We start from the raw sequence: 23356 nt of genomic DNA, 5'->3' as shown, positions 1-23356 counted from the left end.
GTTAGTGACCTGCTTTGAGCCAGGCCACACACTGGGTCTTACCGGGATACAACTGCCCATTTGTCACCTGTCCCTGTCACCGTTAATTTAGGGCTTTGGTGACTGAAGTCACTTTGTTCTTCCCTCTGGAAGGCATCATGGCAGCAGTATGACCCACGCCCGTCCATGACCACTTGGATGTTGGTCCTTCACACCTCAAAGCCGCTATCACGATAACGAGTCCACAGCTCCCCCTGCCCCTCCCCGAGGCTCTGGTGTGCTACTCCGTTTCCACCTGGGAAGGTTCTGCTTGCTCTCTCTCTGTTTCTGTCTCTCTGTGTCTCTGTCTCTGTCTCTCTCTCTGTGCCTCTGTCTCTCTGTGTCTCTGTCTCTCTGCATCTCTGTCTCTCTGTGTCTTTCTCTCTGTCTCTCTCTGTGTCTCTTTGTCTCTCTGTCTCTCTCTCCTGCCCCCTTGCTCCTCTCCTGACTTCTGTCCACCCATTTCTAAGTCTCTCTCATTCTGATTAGTGATGTCGTCCTGTGGTTCACATCTTTCCCTTGATGACTTTTTGTTGATTTTTCAAAAATAAAAAAATAAACTAAAAAAAAAACCCAATGCTTTACGCATTGGAAAAGCATGAATAAGACTCATCCAAACAGAGACCTGTGTTCTACGGCGACAACTCTCTGTGCTCATTCCTTCGCTCCACATCTGTGCCCACCCACGGGCCCCACACTGATGCTTTCTGTTGCTCACTCACTTACACACTTGCTCTCTGTGGGTGTCGGCACGGATCAACGCTGGCCCTCCTCGTCTGCCTGCGCTGCTCCTTCACGCTGTTGTGGCCCTCACAGGGCTGCCACCAGCTTCCCCGCCTCTGCGTGCCTCCCATTTCCCAGTGAGTCTCCTCACCTGCCTCCTGCCTCGGTCCTCTCCTCCTCTACCATGACTCTGCCTCTGAGCCCTGTTCCTCCCCAGGACACCACGCTCTGAAAGGAACGACCGCTGACACAGAACCCAGATCCGAACCCACTCCCCGTAACTTGCGTCCATATCCAGAGTCCTTCAAGTAAATGAGCCACCGCCCACTCCATGCCTAACAGTCCCCTCCTCCCTCAATCCTCTCTTCGCTGAGCAGTATTCTGTCCTTATAATGGAAGGTTTTGGTCTCCTCCTGTTGTGGTGGGGGGCAGTTTTTTTCCTCCTGACCTCTATCTCCTGGAATAACGACTCATGAGACTCAAAATACTATTTGCAAACACCTAGGCCATATATCTAGGCTCTTCCCTGATTAGTTCATAACTTAATAACCCATTTATACTAATCTACATTCTGCCATGTGGCTGGTTACCTGTGCTCAGGTACCATGCATCCATCCTGCTCACATCTTGCCTGCGGGCTCCCCTGTGCCTGCTCTATCCCAGAATCCTGTCCCCAGCCAGATATTCTACCTCCTATTTTCTGCTTTATTTATAGGCCATTAGCTTTGTATTGATAGATAGTGCATTCTTACAATACCCAAGATAGGCTCTCAGTGCAGGCGGGGGCAGGGGTGGGGACTTGGAGAGATGGCTCAGAGGTTAAAAGCACTGACTGCTCTTCCAGAGGTCCTGAGTTCAATTCCCAGCAACCACATGGTGGCTCACAACCATCTCTAATGTGATCTGGCGCCCTCTTCTGTCGTGCTGGCGTACATGCAGGCAGAGCACTGTAGACATAATAAATAAATCTTAGAGAAAAGATGAATTCTCTCAATATCCTCTAGTTTGATTTGGTCACAGGATTCCTTGGTCTTTGGTGTTCATCTTGAGGCGGTTTACTTTGGAGTTCTGGCTACTGCATCTGCAGATGTGGCCTGGATTGGAGTGATTTGACTTTAGCTATTGGGATTGGTTGTTAGTACTTGAGTCTTACTGATTTATGCAGAGTTCTGTGAGAGCATGAGGCTTTACTGCTTTAGGCCAGACACCTAGGCAGGGCCACGCAGGCTCACAGGGTTAGCATTTCCTTCCCAGCCGGCCCAGGTCCACAGCTCAGCTGCCTGGCACGTGAGTGGTGTCCACTGTCTGGCTCTCAGTGCCCCGCCCCTACCCTGCAGTGGCTTCTCAGGGTGAGGGCAGGAGGACACCCAGGCACTGTCCCCAAGGCTGCTGCCTCCTGCAGGAGCTGCTCAGCCAGCAGCTGGCCCTCTGCTGGGCTCAAATCAAACCAACTTTTCAATCAAATTTTAACACTATGGGTTAAGCAAGGGGGTTTCTGTTGGAGGCTGGGCCTGATACAGGACACCTGGCCTCAAGGCCTTTAACTATTTTTCAAGACATTCAGACTGGAATCCAGTCAGGTAGGCTCTCTATTGCAGCCTGGGGAGGAAAGGGTTAATTTCAGCTTACACCTCCATCACTGAGGGAAGTCAGTGACTGAGCCTGGAAGCAGGAACAGAGCCTGTAGGAGAGTGCTGCTTCTTGGCTGCCTTACCTGACCTGTTCCAACTGCTTTCTCATAGCACCCAGGCCCGCCTGCCCAGGGCTCACACTGCCCACAGTGAGCCGGGCCCTCCCATATCAAGTCATTAACCAAGATAGTCCACTCTCTCTAAGACTTCCCTACAGGCCACTCCCAGGAGGCATTTTTTAAGTTAAGAATCCCTCTTCCAAGACATGTCTAGGTTTAAGAAGTTGACAAAAAGCCCAGCACAATATCTCCCCTCACAAACACATGCACACCTGTGGTTTTTATTACTCTTTCAACAACAGGGAGGAAATGGAAGCAGCCTAAATGTCTACCAACAGATGGGCATGTACACGGCATACACACACTAGAACTTTATTCAACTGCAAAAAACAAAAAAATTCAAAATTTGCAAGAAAACAGAACAGGAATTTGTTTTCTTATGCGAGGTAACTGAGACTCAGAAAGCAAGTACAGCATATTCTTGCTCACATGTGAATCCTAGCTTCTAACTGTCACATCTGTGCATTGATATGGGGAGTGAGTCTGCAGAGCCCAGGAAAGAAGCAAGGTGCCTTGACATGGGGAAGAGGAGTCTCATGAAAGTTGAATGGGGAACACTAGTAAAGGAATGATAGAATGGAGACTGGAGCCAGGGGGAGGAGGGGGGAGGAGGGGGAGGAGGGGCAGGAGGGGGGAGGAGGGGGGGGAGGAAGGGGCAGGAGGAGGAGGAGGGCAGGAGGGCAGGAGGGGAAGGAGGGGAGGAGGGGGAGGGGGAGGAGGAGGAGGATGGGAAGGAAGAGGAGGAAGGGGCAGGAGGGGGAGGAGGGAAGGAGGGGAAGGAGGAGGGGGAGGAGGAAGGGGCAGGAGGGGGAGGAGAGGCAAGAGGGAAGGACAGGAGGGGAGGAGGAGCAGGAGGGGAGGAGGGGCAGGAGAGAGGGACAGGAGGGGCAGGAGGGAGGGGCAGGAGGGAGGGCAGGAGGGGGAGGGGGGGGAGGAGGGGAAGGGAGGCAGGATCAGGAGGAGGGAAGGGAGGGATGGAAGGGAGGGAGGCAGGAGAGGGAAGAGGGGAAAGAAGAGGAGGAGGGGCAGGAGGGGAGGACAGGAGGGGAGGAGGGGCAGGAGGGGAGGAGGGACAGGAGGGAGGGACAGGAGGGGCAGGAGGGAGGAACAGGAGGGGCAGGAGGGGGAGGATCAACTAAAACCAAGTATATATGAAAAGGCCATGAGGGAATATGAGGGAATGTGTTAACTTAAAAATTAAATAGTCGGGCATGGTGGTACACGCCTTTAATCCCAGCACTTGGGGGGCAGAGGCAGGCTGATCACTGTGAGTTCAGGCTAGTCTGGTCTACAGAGAAAGTTCTAGGATGGCCAGGGATACACAGAGAAACCCTGTCTCAAGAAACCAATAAATAAATAATAATAATAATAATAATAATAATAATAATAATAATAATAATGTCTTGAGAGCTGCCTTAGCAGTCATAATAAGTGGCTGTTCTTGCAGAAGACAAGTGTCCAATTCCCACCACCCACATCACAGCTCACAAGTGTGTAACTTTCAGGAGATCTAATGCCCTCTTCTGGTCTCTGCCAGCACTGCACACACGTGGTGCACTACACACATGCAAACACACACACACACACACACACACACACACACACACACACACACACATCTTTAGATAACGAAAAGAGAAAACAAAGAACTACATAAACCCCAGACCCCTTTGGCTTCGCCAAGCCCCAGGCTCGCTGCACAGCTGTCAGCCACCCTGACGCCAGAGGCAGACACATCCAGTTCCTGTACCTCATCTGGGTCTCTTGCCCATGCTAGCGGAAGCAGAGAAGACACGCTGACCAAGACAAGACATACTTACTGTGTGATATGATATGCGGTTTACTATTTGTGATGAGCATAACAAAACCAAAAACAAAACAACGCCTCTTAGACATGTGAAAATAGCTTACTCGGGAACTGCACTACGCCCAAGGCTGTGCCTTATAGTCAGACACAGGTGGCATCGACTCCTCAAGACAACCAGACACAAAACTGCGTGAGAGAGGATCCTTACACCTTCCACTAGACAGTCCGTAAGCAAGAGCGAAGCGCCGCTCCTCACGTCCCCAGGACTGCCGTACACACGGGAGAGATGCCACCGTGATCTGCCCTGCGGCTGGGGAGTCTGACCCGAGACCCTGACCGTCAGCTAAGATACGTGCACAGGCGAGCGTCATTGGGGAGACGGGCTGAGGTCCGTAGTTAGGGATGTGGGGTGTGACGTACAGTGACCCCTCAGCATAACCATGCACACCTACTCTGTCACTCGAGACGCTATCTGGTATGAAGACTCTCGTAGTAATTAATGAAATAAAGGAATTTGCATTTGCCTCTGCCAGATCACCCGGGGGCAGAAAAGTATGTGGCCAATCACTGCCACTGAAACCGCTGAACCTTGCTCAGGTGGGAGGACAGACTCTCGCCACCCTTGCCATGATTTCCTTAAGTGGAAACTGGATCTTCCTGCAGTTTCACTTTCAGTTCTTGGTAAAGCTTGGTTTCTGTTTCCAGTCTGGCTGGCAGCTGAGCTGAGAGACAGGCCAGCAGAGAGGGAGGGCCCGAGTGCTGCCTGGAGAAGTCACCCAGCCTCTCTCCTCGCTGGGAGCAGAGGCAGCTCTCTGCATACGCACTGTTTATCAGCAGAAGGCAAGAAGACAACAGCAAGGTTGAGCTGAAGCACTGAGGATTAGCTCCAAGGGACAGGCTGACCCTGGGGACATGGATCCAATCCCCGACCTGTATGGGACCCCTGGAGACCGGCTGCACCACTTCCTGGAGCACAGCCTTCAGCCCCAGAGGGACTGGAAAGAGGAAGGGCAGGACGCCTGGGAGAGAATTGAGAGGTTCTTTCGGGAACAGTGCTTCCGTGATAAGCTGCTCCTGGACCAAGAAGTCAAAGTACTTAAGGTGGTAAAGGTAAGCACATAAGGTTCTGGGTTCAAATCCCACCTCTGCCCTGTGGGGTTTGTGACCTTGGGAGGTAGTGGGCCATTTCTCCCCTCTGAGCCTCAGTGTCGGACTTATTATATGCAACAAATGGGACAGAGCATAGGAAATGAATCTGTGTGTAAGTCTAGCCTTGCAGAGCTGAAAGACAGGGGCGGTAATGATAGTTTTGGATTCTGATATCTGAATGGACCATACTTGCCAGTGTCCACAAAATGTGTGCCTTTGCTTCTTGCTTAAGAAATACTACTCTGCCAGGCGTGGTGGCGCACCCCTTTCATCCCAGCACTCGGGGAGGCAGAGGCAGGCGAATTTCTGAGTCCAAGGCCAGCCTGGTCTACACAATGAGTTCCAGGACAGCCAAGGCTACGCAGAGAAACCCTGTCTGGGAGAAAAGAAAAAAAAAAACCTAAAACTAAAACAAGACAAAAACCCCAAATACTAATTTAGCTCTGAAGTTATAAAGGGGGGCCTGTTGTTCTCCTAAGTCAGTGCTATGGTCATGTTAGCAACTACCAAGCAAGGCAACAGGGGTCCCAGGGCGGCCAGTGTAAGTAATTCATTCGACTTCTATGTATGGACCTTCATTTCTCCCAGCAAAGTGCAAACTTACAACACATGGCCCGCAGTCAAGATGGTTTGGATCAGAAACATGGATGTTGTTCATTTTGCTAAACTGAAAGACATCTTGCGTTAATTTGAGTAAATCAGGCTTTATCCAGGAACCGAGTCATGGCGGCTGAGGTTAAGACGGGAAATAAAGTGCGTTTGACCATGAAGAATCTAAGACAGACTGTTGAAACCAAAGATCGGGCAGAGTTCTTAGCAAAACAGGTTTCCAGACAGGAACTGAAGCTCCTATGGCTGCTTCGAGAGATACAGCTTCGTCCCTTTTGTCTTCTGACTCCTCCAAAGCCCTGACTTGCCTGTGAGCTCCTAGGTCTAGTCACTGTATCTGCTTCTTCACTTCCAGGACCTGAAAGAAACAACAACAAAAAGGGAAGTCCAGAGCTGGGCGTGGTGGCCCCCACCTGTAACCCCAGCACTGGGGAGGTTGAGGCAGGAGGATTACCAGTTTAAGACTGTCAAGCCTGAGCCACATAACAAGTTCCAGGACCGTCCTGGCTGCATAGTGAGGCACTGTCTAGGGGGACAAGGGAGGGGTTGAGATGTTAGCATGCAGATGGTCCCACAAACCTGGCTTTTAGGGGCCTAGCAACCTCTGACATCACTTGCCGTCACCAGGAGCGCCCTCCTCTCTCTCTCTCCCCACTTCCCCTTCTCCCATAATAAACCCCCCTTTATATAAAACACGCTGCGTGGTGGCATATACTCGTCGTTATTATAATAATGAGATTCATGCACTCTTACCTTGCTTCATTTTTTAGTTAGTAAACAAAGCATTGTGTTTCATTATAGTGCTTTTCAAACAGTAATTTGTCTTGGGCTGGGGATGTAGTTCTGAGGTTGATGTGCCTCGTATGGTGGCTCACAACCATCCGGGACTCTAGTTCCAGAGGGCAGACGCCCTCTCCTCTGGCCTCTGAGGACACCAGGCACACATGCGGTGCACAGACATACACGCAGGCAGGGCCCCCCGTGCACATAAGAGGTTGTCGTTGTTGCTTTTTTAACATTTGAGATTTCAGGGCATTTGGACTTCTCGGTGTTGGACTAAGGATGCTCCGTCTATGATGCCCAAGGCAAAGGTCCTCATGATGGGAACCAGTGGCGGCTTTTGTTGATGTTGTTTTTTGTTTTTTCGAAACAGGGTCTCTCTGTGTAGCTTTGCCTGTCCTAGACTCACTTTGTAGACCAAGCTGTATTTTGTATCCGTTCAGCCTACAAAGCAAATAACTGACACGGAGAGACTAAAACGTACTTTAAAGCTGCCAGCACTTCGCCGGGCAGAGTTTGAACTGATTCTAATCTACTTGTAAACTAAACAAACTACTCTAAACCTTATAACAGACATATATTCTTTGACCCCTGGGCCGGTCCACATCCAGTTCCCACTGTCCTCCTCCAACCGTCCCAAAAACCTCTCTTTTTCTCTCCAACCGCCAAACGTTTTTCCTCCCCTCCAGGAAGTCCCGCCTTCCACTTCCTGTCCTTCTGCCCAGCTGATAGGCTAAAGGGCACTTTATTGATGATTGATACATTCATTTAGCATTCCTCCACACCAGGCTGGCCTCGAACTCACAGCGATCCGCCTGCCTCTGCCTCCCGAGTGCTGGGATTAAAGGTGTGTGCCACCACCACCCGGCTTCTTTTAAGGATTGTATAGCAAACTTACCACAGATGGCTCTAGCTTAACTCTCAACCTCAGAGCACCAAATCTCAGGAGAGGTAAAGTTAGCCCTGTCACCTTCTGCAGGGAGGCTCCTCAGGAAAGGGGACTACACTGAACCACAGATCAGACCAGGACATGGTTCTGTTCCTAAACTGCTTCTCCAGCTTCAAACATCAGGCGGAAAACCGAGAATCCATCATTAACTTCATTAAGGAGAAGCTGGTTCACTGTGGGAGAAGCCTGGCCTACAAAATCACTGTGGTTACACACAGAGAGGGAAGCAGGACCCCTCGCTCCCTGACCTTACAGGTCCAGCCCAAGAAGAGTGATGACGTCATTCTGATGGATATTCTCCCGGCTTATGATGCTTTGGGTAAGGTCAGTGGTAGTTCCACTTCAGGGAAATAATTCCAGGGTCTGCTCCTCCTGGGAGGGTTTAGAGGGAGTCCTATAGAAATGGAGCTGGAGATACACTGTGAAGAGTAGACCCTCCCATAGGCCTGCGTGGGTCCCCATGCCCCAGTGTTGGGTGGGCAAAGGGGATTCGTCATAAACAATGAATTCTTACCCATCCTCTGGAAAACACCAGGTCAAGCAAACATTCCAAGGTCTTTGAAGTCCAATGGAACTGGGTTAGAATCATCTTTTAAAACAAGGCAGTGGTGGCGCACGCCTTTAATCCCATCACAAGGGGATTTCTAAGTTGGAGACCAGACCAGTCTGCAGAGTGAGTTCCAGGACAGCCAGGGCTACAGAGACAACTATGTCTCAAATAAAATAAAAATAACACATAAATAAATAAATAAAACAGAACAAGGCACTCATATCTTCCCGTTTTACGGCTTGTACTACCTTGGGCCAGCAACTTAGCGCCTCCCAACTGAGCATACTAGCTTCGTAGAGTCAGAGGAACTGGTAATATTTGCCCAATTTCCCATGTTGCCTTTCCATTTACCTCCTTTATGGAGCTGACCTGAGGATTTCATGACCCCAGCGCCATCTAAGCCTCTGTCGATTTAGTTTTGGTGGGGGGGGGGGGGGGTAAGGAAGGAATGGGGGCGGATGACTGTGACCCGATTCCTCAGGAAGCTGAGGCAGGCAGATCACGCGCCTAATGGCAGCCTGGGATACCCAGAGAGAACCTGTCAAGAAAGAGAAGAAAGGAGGAAGGGAGGGGGGCGCGGGGTTGAAGGGCGAAGGGAGGGAGATTTTCCCCTTTCCCATCTCACACGGTGCAGTTTCCTAACCAGATAAGTTTCCCCTCCCAGGGTCCCTTTCCCGAGACTCGAAGCCAGCACCAGAGATCTATGAAACTCTAATAAGGAGTAACGGCTACCCCGGGGAATTCTCTCCAAGCTTTGCAGAGGCATTTTGTGAAAAGCCGCCCAGTTAAACTGAAGAACCTCCTGCGGCTGGTGAAGTTCTGGCACCTGCAGGTGAGGGCTGGGAGAAGAGGGGGGCTGGGAGAAGAGGGAGGGAGGGGCGGGCACAGCCCTGCACGGTTGTTTTCAACCCGGGCTGGAGGTGCGTGGTCTCCTTGGCAAGGTTGCCCAAGGCTCTGGGGTCAGTCCTCAGCACCACCGGGAGACATGGAGGGGGGATGAGAAAAGTGGATGAGAGGCAGACTATACCGCGAATGACATCAAAGCTGGGAGCTAGTCATGACCTGCAGTGCACTGGGCAGTATCAGAGCCAGGCATTATCCTTGGTGACAGTGTTTGTGTCTGGCTTAGAGCCTCCTGCTTCCAATGGACACCTTCCCCAAAGGCAATTAAGTGCCTACTGATGACAATGATAAAATGAGCATTGTGACGTTCTAATTAGGTCTAGATCTAGGCTATACAGGCCACATCTCTCTCTCTCTCTCTCTCTCACACACACACACACACACACACACACACACACACACACACACACACACCGTTCAGTCTCTCCAGCTGCTTCCTATTAGGTGTGTCACCACCCTCACTTTGGAGATGAGAAAACCGAGGCTGAAAGATTAAACTAGAGCTGAGGTTTCCCCTTTTGTTTGTTTTTGTTTGTTTGTTCTTCAAGACAGGATTTCTCTGTGTAGCCTTGGCTGTCCTGAACCTGCTTTGTAGACCAGGCTGGCCTCAAACTCACAGCAATCTGCCTACCTCTGCCTCCCAAGTGCTGGGATTAAAGGCATGCACCATCACTGCCCGGCTTAGACCTGAGGTTGGAACGAGAGTGCCCAGCTCGAGAATTCGTGCTCACGAGTGGTCACAGGAGAGCTTCTTCACAACAGTGTTTCTGGTTATCTGAACATTGCGAAGGGATCATCAGAAAAGCAAAGCAATGCTGAAAAACACCTGAGGAAGAAGGGAAGGTTCCATGTGCAGTCCGGGGATAACGCAGCAACACCTCAGGGGCTTCTCTTTCAAGTTTCGTTTCTGTCCATGTCCGCACAGCTCCTACTCGGCTGTTGGGCAACTGGCATCTTGCCATCCCACTGCATTTTGGTCCACCCTTTAAACAAACACATCTGCTGCTGACCTTTGGAGTCCAATGTGAGCGCACTGTCTGCTTAGGCCACTTGCACACTTTGCCTTTTCCCCATCAACTGTAGGACCTCATTAGCCGCAGGTGTTTACCCTCCTCCCCACCTGTGCTGCAAACGTCTTCATCCATTTCATCCATCCACTGTTCACCTGCTGGCTCTGACTAGGCCACCTTTAAGAGCACAGTGCACTAGAGGGATGGCTCTGCAGTCTAGAGCACCTAGTGCTATTGCACCAGACCCAAGTTCAGTTCCCAGGACCCACCTGGGACAGCCCACAACCACTGTCACTCCAGCTCCAAGGAATCTAACTCCCTCTTCTGGCTTCTGCAAGCACTGCACTCACATGCACATACCCACTCAGAGACACACATATATACATAAGAGGAGCACTTGGGAGGCAGAGGCAGATGGATCGCTGTGAGTTCGAGGCCAGCCTAGTCTACAAAGCAAGTCCAGGACAGCCAAGGCTACACAGAGGCCCTATCATGAAAAAAAAAAAAAAAAAAAAAGGAACATAGTGATTTCTTTTTTGTATGCAAAGTATGTGTATAAGTGTGTGTGCTTGTGTGTGTTTGTATGTATGTATGTATGTATGTATGTATCTGTGTGTTCTGTGTTTGTGTGTCTGAGTGTCTGTGTGTATTAGTCTCAGGTTGATTTTCTTCCTCAACCTCTTCTGTGTATACTGGAACAAGTTCTTTCAGTTGACCCTAGACTTATCTACATGACTGTCTAACTAGCTGGCTTGCTCCAGGGAGCCCCAGTCTCTGCCTCACAAGTACTGGGATTATAGGTGTGCGTGGCACCCACCCAGCATTTATGTGACTTCTGGGGATGTTTTACCCACTGAGCCACCTCCCTGGCTCAAATTTCTGCAGATGAATATTCCTGGTCTTCTTTAATAGACCTCAGTTACTTATCTGGACTCTCTCTCTCTCTCTCTCTCTCTCTCTGTCTCTCTCTGTCTCTCTCTCTCTCCCTCTCCCTCTTCCTCTCCCTCTCCCCATAGCAAAAATAATACAGCTATTTAAATACTACAATGGACCCACCATTTCATGCTGTTGAAAATTTCAAACAGCATCAAAAATGTATTTTTAAAAAAAGATAAAAATTTGTGTGTGTGTGCATGTGTGTACATATCAGTGTGGGGATAAGCTACATCCATGCTCATAAGGGCAACTCCAAGTGGACTTACTATGTTTGCATGTGTGTGTATGTGTGGGAGAGGGAGAGATTTCTAACCACCTAATTTTTCTTATGGTATGTTTAATATGTGCTTACCTCCATTTTTAATTTCTTCTTGTATATGGTATGACTTTGGCAACACCTTTACTTCCTTCCAAATGACTAACACATTGGACACCACATTTTGAATTATGCACCCTTTTCCTACAGAACTGAAACACTTTGTTAAAAGCATGACATCCACAAATCTAACAGGAGCTAATTCTGAGCTGTCTGCTCTATTGCACTCGATTGGCTTCCCTTTTAAGACCTGAGGGATTGAACCCAGGGCCTTATTCAGGCTGGATAAGCACTTGGCCACCCAGCCACAGCCCTAGCCCTTGGCTCTCATTTATTCTTATACCAAAACTGGTGCTTCCAGGGAGAAGATCATGACTGACACCCAAGGTTGGCCTGTAATCTCCACATGTAACACAAGCATACACACACACACACACACACACACAAATACACCACACAGACAAACACAGACACAAACACACCACACACACAGCAGACATACACACAGACACACACACAGACATATACACACACAGACAAACACAACACACACAGACACACACACACAGACATACATACAGAGACACACAGACAAACACAGACACACACACAAACACAGACAAACACACACACACACACACACACACACAAATACACCACACAGACAAACACAGACACAAACACACCACACACACAGCAGACATACACACAGACACACACACAGACAAACACAACACACACAGACACACACACACAGACATACATACAGAGACACACAGACAAACACAGACACACACACAAACACAGACAAACACACACACACACAGACAAACACACACAAGACAAAATCACAGGGAGCCCGGCATGCTGTACATACCTATGTTCCCAACACCTGTGGGCCACCTCCATCACTCCTGTCTACAAGGCTGGGGAAACATTGAGAAAGAGGAGGTAGAAGGAGTCCAAGAGGCAGCGATCAGGGAAGATGGCTGCAGAGCAGCGTCTCACAGGCACGACGGCCTCACTGCTCATCACCTGCAGCAGCTTCGGCTGTCTGTCTGAGACCTGCGACCTGCACAGCATCCAACATCAGTAGGGGAGAGCTGAGAGCTACTGGCCCCAGAGAGAGATTTTCCTCGGGGTGTGGCTCCTGACAGGGCACCACACTCATGAACTTGAGGAAAGCTCCAACTGGACTCCATGGGATACAAGGAAAAGAAAAAAGAGGAGGAGGAAGAGGAGTGGGGTGAGGAGGTGGGTGGGGTGAGGTGGATAATATCAAAACAGGTTGTATACAGGTATAGAGTCCCAGATATACCACACTGCCTTCTCCATTCTGACTGGAAACCATGGGTCGACATGCAAATGGCCCACAGAAAACCCCAGTCATCTAGGCTCACCAATTCATGCTGTGCCACAGAAAGCAACAGGAGAACCCAAAGTTCCTAGAGCATCAATCACACCATGTTCTTTTCTCTCTCCCTCCCTCCTCCCCTTCCCTCCCTCCCTCCCTCCCTCCCTCCCTCCCGCCGTCTTTCCCTCGCTCCCTCCCTCCCTGTCTTTCCCTCCCTCTGTCTTTCCCTCTCCTCCCTCCCTCCCTCTGTCTTTCCCTCCCTCCCTCCCTCCATCTTTCCCTCCCTCCCTCCCTCCCTCCCGCTGTCTTTCCCTCCCTCCCTCCCTCCCTCTGTCTATCTTTCCCTCCCTCTGTCTTTCCCTCCCTCTCTCTGTCTTTCCCTCCCTCTGTCTTTCCCTCCCTCTGTCTTTCCCTCCCTCCCTCCCTCCCTCTCTCTCCCACTCTTCCTTCATTCCCTGCTTTCTCCAGTACCTGAGACGTAAATATAGAAGGGTGCCATTGCCTTCAAAGTACTCCCTGGAGCTACTGACCATCTATGCCTGGGAAGAGGGGACAAAGAGCAGTGAAAACTTCAATTTGGATGAAGGGTTTGTAGCCGTGATGAAGCTCCTCAGGGACTACCAAAACATCTGCATATTCTGGACCAAGTACTATGATTTCAAAAATGAGGTCGTCAGAAACTTTCTCAAAGAACAGCTGAAGGGAAACAGGTGGCTGAAGGGAGACGGTGGGCGAAGGGAAACAGATGGGTGGTAGCAAGCAGAAGTTTGTTTTGTTTTTGTTTTTCGGGCCAGGGTTTCTCTGTGTAGCCTTTGTTGTCCTGGACTTGCTTTGTGTACCAGGCTGGCCTCGATCTCACAGAGATCCGCCTGCCTCTGCCTCCAGAGTGCTGAGATTAAAGGCATGCACCACCACCGCCTGGCTAGCAAGCAGAAGTGAAAAATAAAAATAAAAATAAAAGGTAGCAAGTGTTGGATGGAGAGTAGCAGCTGGTAGCAGATTATCATCAAAGCCAACAGAGAGGACAGGACTAGCCTGAGTGGGGGAGCAGGAAAGGCAGCAGCTTCAAAGCCCAGGCACGTACAACGCCCTGCAGATGTCACTTAGGGACACTGAGGCAGTTAGCTGGAGTTCCCAATCAATCTTTCCACGCATGAACTCCTCATGCCTGACCCATGGCTGTACTTCCAGCTTTCTGTTCCCTCCGTAGCACGGGATAAACAACAGTCGCCTCTTCAGGACAAAAAACCGGTTCCCCTTCCAGCTGGTCTCAAGGTCACAATGACTTTTTTTTTAAAGAGTAAAAGGGTTTTTTTGTTTGTTTGTTTGTTTGTTTTGCTTTTCCATCATCTCCTTACAGCGCAGGGAAAGGGGAATGGGACAGGTGACCATGATGACCCCCTCAGCCTGATCTGAGACAAAGAGTCTTAGGAGAACACTTTGAGATTGAGACACATGTTTGGGTCTGAAACAGTGGAGGTTGTTGGGGGATGACCCTGTCCCCAGGGCCAGCATCACATGACAATTTGCCATGAGCTTTACAATTCCACAGACACAAATGCCAGAGGCCAGAATCCTGCCCATAACAGGAGTCTACTTCCATTTTCTCCCCCAGGCCAATCATCCTAGACCCAAGTGACCCTACCAACAACCTAGGAAGTAGAAACGGATGGGACCTGGTGGCCGAAGAAGCTACATATTGCCTGCGTCAGCCCTGTTGCTTTCCTGAAGACCCCAGCGGGGGCTGGAATGTACCGGTATGGCGCTCTAGCTCACAGACCTCACACTAACACTCATTGAGACCATCTGTAGCTCAGCCCACAGCACCCATAAGCACAGGCAACAACATATTTAGGTATCGCAGCCAAATTTCCATCTAGAAAGGTCTAGGCCTCAGTCCCTTCACCTGTAAGGCAGATGGGCAGGCAAACTGCCCTGCTCAGGAGTCAATTCAGGGACAGTCAAGGAATTTACATCTCCTTTAGAGTAATATTTCCCCCATTCACTGGGTCCTCAAAGTATGGTTTCTTGCTATTGAAATACTAAATGTAATACATTTTTGTTTTGGTTTTTTCTTTTTTAATTAAGTGAGACTCCTACAACCCACTAAAGACAATAAGCCAGCCGTGTAGCCTTCCTGTGTGCAGCCTTCCAGGGGTCTTGGACCCGGGCGCCAAGTTAGAATCCAGTGTTCAAACGCAAGGACTGGAGTTAGGGACTCCCTGAGGAAGCTATTTCCCCAACCTGCCAAACCCACATGGATCCTGCCCCCTTCACCTGCCCTTCGTCTTCTGCAGGAAAATTCATAATCTGTCCTCAGAGTTGGCCCCCACAGCAAGGCAAACAGAGATAGGGCCTGACAGGGGCCTGTCATCTGGCTATCAAGTCCCATGGCTGAGAATGTCTCCAAAGGGGACTCTTGGAAAGCAAGGAAAAACACAACAGAAACAACCTACCTAAGTCTCTAAGTCAGGGGTTCTATTTCTGTGAAGAGATGCTATGACCACGGCAACTCTTACGGAGGAAACCATTTAATTGGGGCTGGCTTACAGTTCAGAGGTTTAGCGGGAAGTATGGCAGTGTACAGGCAGACACGGTGCTGGAGGAGCTGAGAGTTCTACCTCGGGGTCCACAGACAGCAGAGAACTCACTTGAGTTTCTGAGACCTCAAAGCCCACCCCCACTGCGACACATTTCTTCCGGCAAGGCCAACAAGGTCATACTTCCTAATAGCACCATTCCCTATGGGCCTACAGGGGCCATTTTTATTCAAACCACCAGTCTCTCCCTCCATCCCATCCTCCACATTTCTCAGAAATTCCATCTCCCAGGCATCCATTAGCCGACCTCTTGCCTCCCTTTGGTAAACAGAGTTCACACTCAGAAGAATGTGCCAAGTCTCCGTGTATTTTCACTTTAACTTAAGCTAGGTTTTCGGTGGGTTATTCCTTTACATACAGGCCACTCCCTGGTCACACAAACAGACCCGTACAGCACCACCATGTAACATGGACTCTGTATCAGGGCGCTTCTGAGCGTCACGTGGAGCGATGTTAATTACCGCAGCTCGAAGGACAGATGCTAGGGCCGTGCTAAGCGGACACGAGACTAAAGCCTATTCCTGTTACTTTCCTGTTGCTGTGATACAGCAGCATGACCAGGGCAACTGATAGAAGGAAGGGTTCATTTGCGCTCCCAGTCCCACGGGGAATAAGAGTCTTTCATCCTGGCAGCGAAGAGTGGCAGAAGGCGGGCATGGTGGGTGGAGCTCACATCTTTAACAGCAACAGGAAGCCAAGCCTCCTGTAAGGCCACGCCTTCTAAGCAGTCCCACCAACGGGGGGCCCAAGGCTATGAGGGATATCGCATTCAACCTACTAGGAAACCACTCCAGAGCCAAGCCATCTTTTCAGCAAATATGTCCGAATTCAAAGAAGTATTTTAATGTCTAGAACCAGGACCCTGTGGCAGAAATTTTAGCACACCCCCAGGCTTTTGCTGTGACAGCGAGTGCCCTTGAACAACCATTCTAAGGCCAGGTAAAAACTTTAACTTCCGTCGCTGCAATCCCCAGGCTTCCGTAAACGCGACACTGTTGTGTGTGCCCGGGACGGTGAGGATTCTGAATTACCCAAGACGGGAAGAGTGTCGCTTATAAACCAGTTGCTGCTGTAGTTCGGGTGAGCTGAGGAGAACAGTGTGACTTGGTGGTACTCCAAAACCAGAGCGGCCAAGCCACTTACCTGTCGGTCTCATGTAATTACTTATAGCATCTCTCAGTTTGTCTCGGTAGATTGTAAATGACATGAGGAGTTAGAAGAGGGAAGCTCTGTAGACAACCGTTCTCACGACACAGATGCCGGGTCTCTCTCTTCCCTCTCTTGCAGCGAGCAAGGGACATTCAGGTGACAGTGAAACAGACAGGAAAAAAAACGCGGAGGCTCTGGACAAACCCCTACAAGCCCCATCTGGAAGATGAAAGCAGAGATCAAGAGGACAAATGACCTCTGCGGGGACTTGCGCATCTCTTTCCAGGAGCCAGGAGGAGAGAGGCAGCTGCTCAGCAGCCGGAAGACCCTAGCAGATTACGGAATATTCTCTAAAGTGAACATCCGGGTGCTGGAGACCTTCTCTCCTGAGATCCAGGTCTTTGTGGAGTATCCCGGTGGCCGGAGCAAGCCGTATGCCATCGACCCTGATGCTACCATTGAGGACCTGAAAGAGAAAATCGAAGATGGTGGGGGCCCTCGTATAGAGGACCAGGTCCTGATGCTGGACGGCGAGGAGCTGGAAGAGGATTGCAGTCTTGCAGATCTGCAGATCGAAGACTGTGACACCATCCAGCTCGCCATAGGGTAACCGACTTCTAGTCTGGCTGTTCGTGGTGTCAACCCCCACTGGCTTTTACTTCCCCGCCTCGTCGCCATCCCCTGACTCTGTGTGCTTTCTGTAGCCTAAATATTAACATAGCCTCCTGCTCAAAACCCTCCTGTGCCTTCCCATACAAACAGAATGAAGTTCTAAATTTCTTTTCCTTTTTTTTTTTTTTTTTTCTTTTTTCCTTTTTGGTTTTTCGAGACAGGGTTTCTCTGTGTAGCCTTGGCTGTCCTGGACTGGTTGTAGACCAGGCTGGCCTCGAACTCACAGTGATCTGCCTGCCTCTGCCTCCCAAGTGCTGGGATTAAAGGCATGCGCCACCACGCCCGGCTTAAATTTCTTTTCTTAATATTTAAAGTCCTTTTTTCTATAATCAAGCTGAGCCCTACTTACTCCCCTCCCCCACTCAAAACACACCAGAGACCCCGAACGCTCAGCACTCGCACTGAATGCCGAGTGCCAACTCCATTAACTATCCTTCTCCCCACCCCCCCCCCCGCGCCCCACCGGCTCGTGTTTTCATCTGTCGAGACTCAGACTCGTAAATCACTGACTCTCTAACAAATATGGACCTGAGATTGAGAGGGTCGCCATCACTCCGGAACCTCTTTGAGAGGAAAATGAGCTGAGCCGGACACTCCAGTGAGGCTCTGCAGTCAGTGTCTGCCCAAGCCTCCCACACCGTTCCCATGCACGCTCGCATTCGAAGACGGACTATTATACGACCGGGGCAGCCGGCGACGCCATCTTGTGCTTCTACCCTCTCCCTTCATCTACTTTAGGCTTCCTTGAAAGTACGCTGGATCTTAAATCATGTAGTTTTGCTAAATCTGTCTCCCTTGTCTAATGATACTTGATTTTTTTTTTTCTTAATGCCGTATGCCTTGGGCCTTGTGGTCTAGAATGGTACCAATCCAGTGCAAATATTTAACATGTGCTTGCTGAATAAATGAATGAATCAAAGAATGGCTCTGAAGCCTTCTGTATTGTCTTTATCAGATCTGAGGCCATATTTATTTATTTATTTATTTATTTTCCAGAGCTGAGGACCGAACCCAGGGCCTTGCGCTTGCTAGGCAAATGCTCTACCACTGAGCTAAATCCCCAACCCCCTGAGGCCGTTTTAGAGTCCACATAGTTTCAGGTGCCCCAAGCCCACGTGTCAATCTCTGAAGACATGGTCTGTCTAACCTACTCGGTCAAAGGTGATGAGAGTAGACTCCACCCATTGGCTAGCCTTAGCCAATCACATACCTCAATCTTGGACCGTGGGCCTCGGCACAGTAAACTTCTGGTACAGTCAGGATTGAAAGATGCTAAACAGCCAGGACTAGATCCACACTAAGCCCATACTTGAATACAGAAAGAGAGCCATTAGCCCACAGAATAGAGCCACGCACAGTAGGACACACAAGCCAAAGCCTACCTCAGGCCCAGGGAGAAAGGCTCAGAAGTTGTTTGTCCCTCTTTCCTCCCAGATTTTCCATGACTTTTCATCATCCTGACGTCGCTGAATAAATTGAAGTGGACATCTTTCCTGCCCTGCGGCCTTCTGTTTCAGCAGCTCAGTTCTCTCACCCGCCCCTCAACACATGCAGACTCCCACTCGTGGGCTTTATACCAAAAGTCTCCACAGACAATGTCATTTGACTATCGTCACAGCTTACTTGGAGTTGGGTGGGCTAGTAGAAATAACAACCTTTCTATGTTTTACAGAAAGGAAAAAAAGCCTAGAGTTTAGGATTTTAGCCAGGCGGTGGTGGCACGCGCCTTTAGTCCCAGCGCTCAGGAGGCAGAGGCAGGTGGATCTCTGAGTTCCAGGCCAGCCTGGTCTACAAGGCTAGTCCAGGACAGCCAGGGCTATACAGAGAGACCCTGTCTTGGAAAACCAAAAAGCAAACAAACAAGCAAATAAACAAAAAGAATATAGGAAGTTATGTGATATTGGGGGATGGTCTGATGTATTTTGATGCTAATTACTACTTACTCTGTGACTTACATTTGCTTAATAAAAAGCCATCCCACCTGGGCAGGGCAGAGGAGATAGGTGGGGCTTAGAGAGAGAGGAATTCTGGGAAGAAGAAGGACTGCCAAGAAGAGAAAGGAGACCTGAAGGGAGGAGAGGAAGGCCGCCATGGGTTAGCTGGAGGAGAAGCACATGGCTGGCGGCGTGGATGGAGAATCCGGCCCAGATGAAGAGCATTAGCAAGTATTTGGGATTATGGATGGGGGGGGGGGGGTAGCTTGATAGAAGTTATTAGAAGCAGATGGCATGGGATTGCGACAAGGACCCCATGCCTGTCCCACCATGTGAGGTAGTTTAGAGGATTGAGATCTGGCCTGCCCCAGGTTAACCAAGGCTATTTTAAAATACAACAAGTGTCTGTGTCTTGATTGATTGCTAGCCGGGCCTACAGATAATACAGGTAACACAGATAATTTTAAAAAACATTAACAATGTAGAGGAAGAGGGACCAGGGCAGGCCCTTGGGGGATGTCCCAAGGCTCCTGGGACTCCCGGAAGGGTACTCTATCTGCCTCTCTGGCCTTCCCACAGTGGGCATGTGCCAGGAGCCTGGCCTCATCATCCTGATACTAATCTCGACCCCAGTGATCTTAGCTGATTAACTTGGGAAGATCGCCTGACCAAGACAGACTCAGTCCATTGCCAGGGCCAAGGAATTCTACAGACTGGGGACTATTACTTCTTGAGCCTTTCCTTTTGTTTGCGATGTTGAAGCCTCCCTCCCTTCCACAAGCCTTTAACCCTGGGTATGAGAAAGGTTAGCGGGAGAGAGACTGCAGACCCCTTGACTGCTCCCGGCTATTTAGGGTCGATTGGGTTCTTTGGGGGAAATACGAATCTCTGTCAACAGCAAACAAGCAATCAGCCTCCTTTGAGCCTCTGCATTGAATCACCACACTGGTCTCTAGTCTCTCCAAACCGTTGCAAGCCGCTGGCCACCACTTTCTCCCTTTCCCAGAGCTCTCCTATTTATCTCCCTCAGAGTCCTAGACCATGCCCCTCTCCCTGAAGCAGGAAGCAGGCTGCTACCAGATGGCAAAGACCACGCCCCACACAAGATAATTATCAACTGTGGACAAACTAAAGCCCAAACTAAAATCCCACACTTGGGATCAAAACAAAAACATACTTGCATAACATACCTGGATTTGCAAAGAAATCAAAACTTTGCTTATGTTTTCCTATGTTTTAGGTCCAGCACAGAGCACATGCCGTTTATTTGACCCTACCACAACAGGCTTAGACTGGGAACCAGGTGCTCTCTCCTGCCTGCCTTCGGCAACTCAGCTCACCAGCCACCAAATACGTGTGTACCCTTTCAAAAAATCCCCACAGGAGCTGGGCGCAGTGGCACACGCCCGTCATCCCAGCACAGAGACAGGAGGATCACTGAGTTCAAGGCCAGCCTGGTCTACAAAGGGAGTCCAGGACAGCCAAGGCTACACAGAGAGACCCTGTCTCGGAAACAAACACAAACAAAAAAAGTCCCCATCACCATGGTTCACTCACACACGCTTTCTCCCTCTGTCTCTCCATCTCTCTGTCTGTGTCTCTGTCTCTCCATCCAGGAAAGAAGCTCTGTCTTTCTCTCTGTGTGTCTCTGTCTCTCCATCTCCCTGTCTGTGTCTCTGTCTTTCTGGTCCCTGCTCCGAGTTGGCCCTCTTTCTCCCCCAGTAAATCCCTTGCAGAGATCTGTTGCATGGTGTGACTTCTGTGGCATTCCATGGCTCTGCTCCCCCTCCCCCACACTCTTCTGAAGAAACCCTAGCACTGGTTGGCAACCAAGCAAACAGAAACATAAGTGTTTCAATGATTCTGATCAAGGCCTCATAGCTGTAAATCGCTTGGACACACCAGCTCTTGTGTCATGTCTGTTCAGAGATGGTGGCCATCACCACTGCCCGGCTCGCTGCTACCCTCTTAAAGGCCCTCGGCCCGCCCTCCCCCGCCCCTGTGCTCCTCCTCTAGTCACCACCATGCTGTGAACTGGATCTCTTGGTTCTGCCCAGGATGAAGGCTCGGAAAGGTGGCTCAGAGACTGAGAGCACACACAGCTCTTGCAGGGAACCCACATTTGATTCCAGCACCCATACTTGGAGGTTCACAGTCGCCTGCAACTCTGACTCTAGGAGACCCAAAAATAACTTTTTCTAGCTTCCAAGGATGTACACACACACGAATACACACACATGTCCCCCCAACACACAGCACACAAACACAGTCCACACACAGGCACCCACACACAAATACACATGCCCCTCAACACACAATACACACATATACACAAACACACAGCACACACACGGGCACACACACATGCCCCCCCAACACACAGCACACAAACACAGTCCACACACAGGCACACACACACAAATACACATGCCCCTCAACACACAGCACACACATATACACAAACACACAGCACACACACAGATATACACACACATGCCCCCTCAGATACACACAGAGCACACACAAGGCACATATATACAAACACACACATAACATATACATATATTCATGGCACACACATACATACACGACGCATTCACACATGGCACACACACTAATAGCTATATACATCACAGACAACTATTAAAATTTAGTAAATGTATTGACCACCAGTTGTCACGACTTTTCTCTCCTCACCAAGTTCCCCTTTTGTGTCCTCTCTGACATTGACGGTTTCCTTACATTTAATTCTAAGATGGAGCCAAAATGACAAAAACAGAAACAAGATGTGACAGCAGTTTGCGCCTGTCTTCCCCCCCTTATTTTTATTTTTTTGCTTTTGGCTTTTTGAGACAGGGTTTCTCTATGTAGCCCTGGACTCACTTTGTAGACCAGGCTGGCCTCGAACTCACAGAGATCCTCCTGCCTCTGCCTCCCGAGTGCTGGGATTACAGGTGTGCGCCACCACGCCCAGCACTTTCTGCTTCTCTCAATCGCCTTTCTAGCTTTCCTTCCTAGTAACAGAACTTTAAGGTAGACACATTGTAAGAGGCTGAAAATGACATTTCCTGGTCGTCCTCGTGACCGCGACCGCATGATTAAGTTCTAGAAATGTGGTTCGTTGCATTTTGTGCATTAATTTTCATGTTTACCTTTAATATTATACTTGTCAGTCAGGCCCAGAATTCCTGGAAGATGAATCTCTCCTGTTTTTGTTGTTGTTATTATTGTTGTTGTTGTTATTGTTTTTGGGCAGGAAGGGTGAGTGTGTTACTTGTGTGTGTGATGTGTGAGGGTATGCCGGTGTGTTTGGGAGCCTGTTTGTGTGGGTGGGTGCAGGCACCGGAATGCCATGACATTTGTGGAGAGGTCAGAGGGCAAGCTTGCAGTGCCAATACTCGCCTTTCCAGTTTGTTTTGGAGACAAGATTCTTCACCAATGCACACGCTGGGCTGTGGGCTTGTAGAGAGTGTCCTGGGCTGGCTGGGCTGTGGGCTTGTGGAGAGCGTCCTGGGCTGGCTGGGCTGTGGGCTTGTGGAGAGCGTCCTAGGCTGGCTGGGCTGTGGGCTTGTGGAGAGCGTCCTAGGCTGGCTGGGCTGTGGGCTTGTGGAGAGCGTCCTGGGCTGGCTGGGCTGTGGGCTTGTGGAGAGCGTCCTGGGCTGGCTGGGCTGTGGGCTTGTGGAGAATGTCCTGTTTCATATCTTCTGGGGTTACAGAGCTTGTGCACTCTGCTCATCTTTCACGTGGCTCTAGAGATGGGCACTTACAGCCACCGAGCCATCCTCAGGAGGCCTGCCTCCTGTTACACACTGTCAGGGGGCATGGAGAAGTGCTTACTTTTAGACCCTAACAGAAATTTGTGTGAAAGTCCCTGGGGTTAGGGTGGACCTTGGACAATGCTGCTTTCCCAGAAATCCCAGGAGTGACATCCACAGGCCCAGGGCCCTCACTGCTCGTTCCCTGAGTATGAGATACAATGGTGATCTTCAGGGATGGAGTGGAGGGTGCTCAGGACGCACGGGCTTGTGGGAGCCTGCGGAAATCAGCTAAGGAATCAGCTGGTGGCCTTAGGGGAACCCAGGAGGAACCCAGTGCCTTTGATCCGGATTAAAGAAGGAAACGCTGAAACTTCAAGGAGGAAGGACCT

General features: G+C 50.0%; 1 protein-coding gene across 1 annotated transcript; it reads left to right on the top strand.

Annotated features, from left to right (window-relative positions):
- Positions 1-4966: 4966 nt before the first annotated feature.
- Positions 4967-17544, top strand: LOC127202883 (2'-5'-oligoadenylate synthase-like protein 2). Its single transcript, XM_051161693.1, is given in 8 exon segments — positions 4967-5408; positions 7816-8104; positions 9000-9090; positions 9092-9167; positions 13323-13564; positions 14470-14611; positions 16742-16813; positions 16815-17544. Coding segments are annotated over 8 exon segments (1509 nt in total). The 5' UTR covers positions 4967-5210; the 3' UTR covers positions 17214-17544.
- Positions 17545-23356: the final 5812 nt, after the last annotated feature.

The sequence above is a fragment of the Acomys russatus genome, chromosome 19 (genome assembly GCF_903995435.1).
Source record: "Acomys russatus chromosome 19, mAcoRus1.1, whole genome shotgun sequence".
In the NCBI taxonomy this organism is placed as follows: domain Eukaryota; kingdom Metazoa; phylum Chordata; class Mammalia; order Rodentia; family Muridae; genus Acomys; species Acomys russatus.
This window is presented reverse-complemented; position numbering and strand designations above follow the sequence as displayed.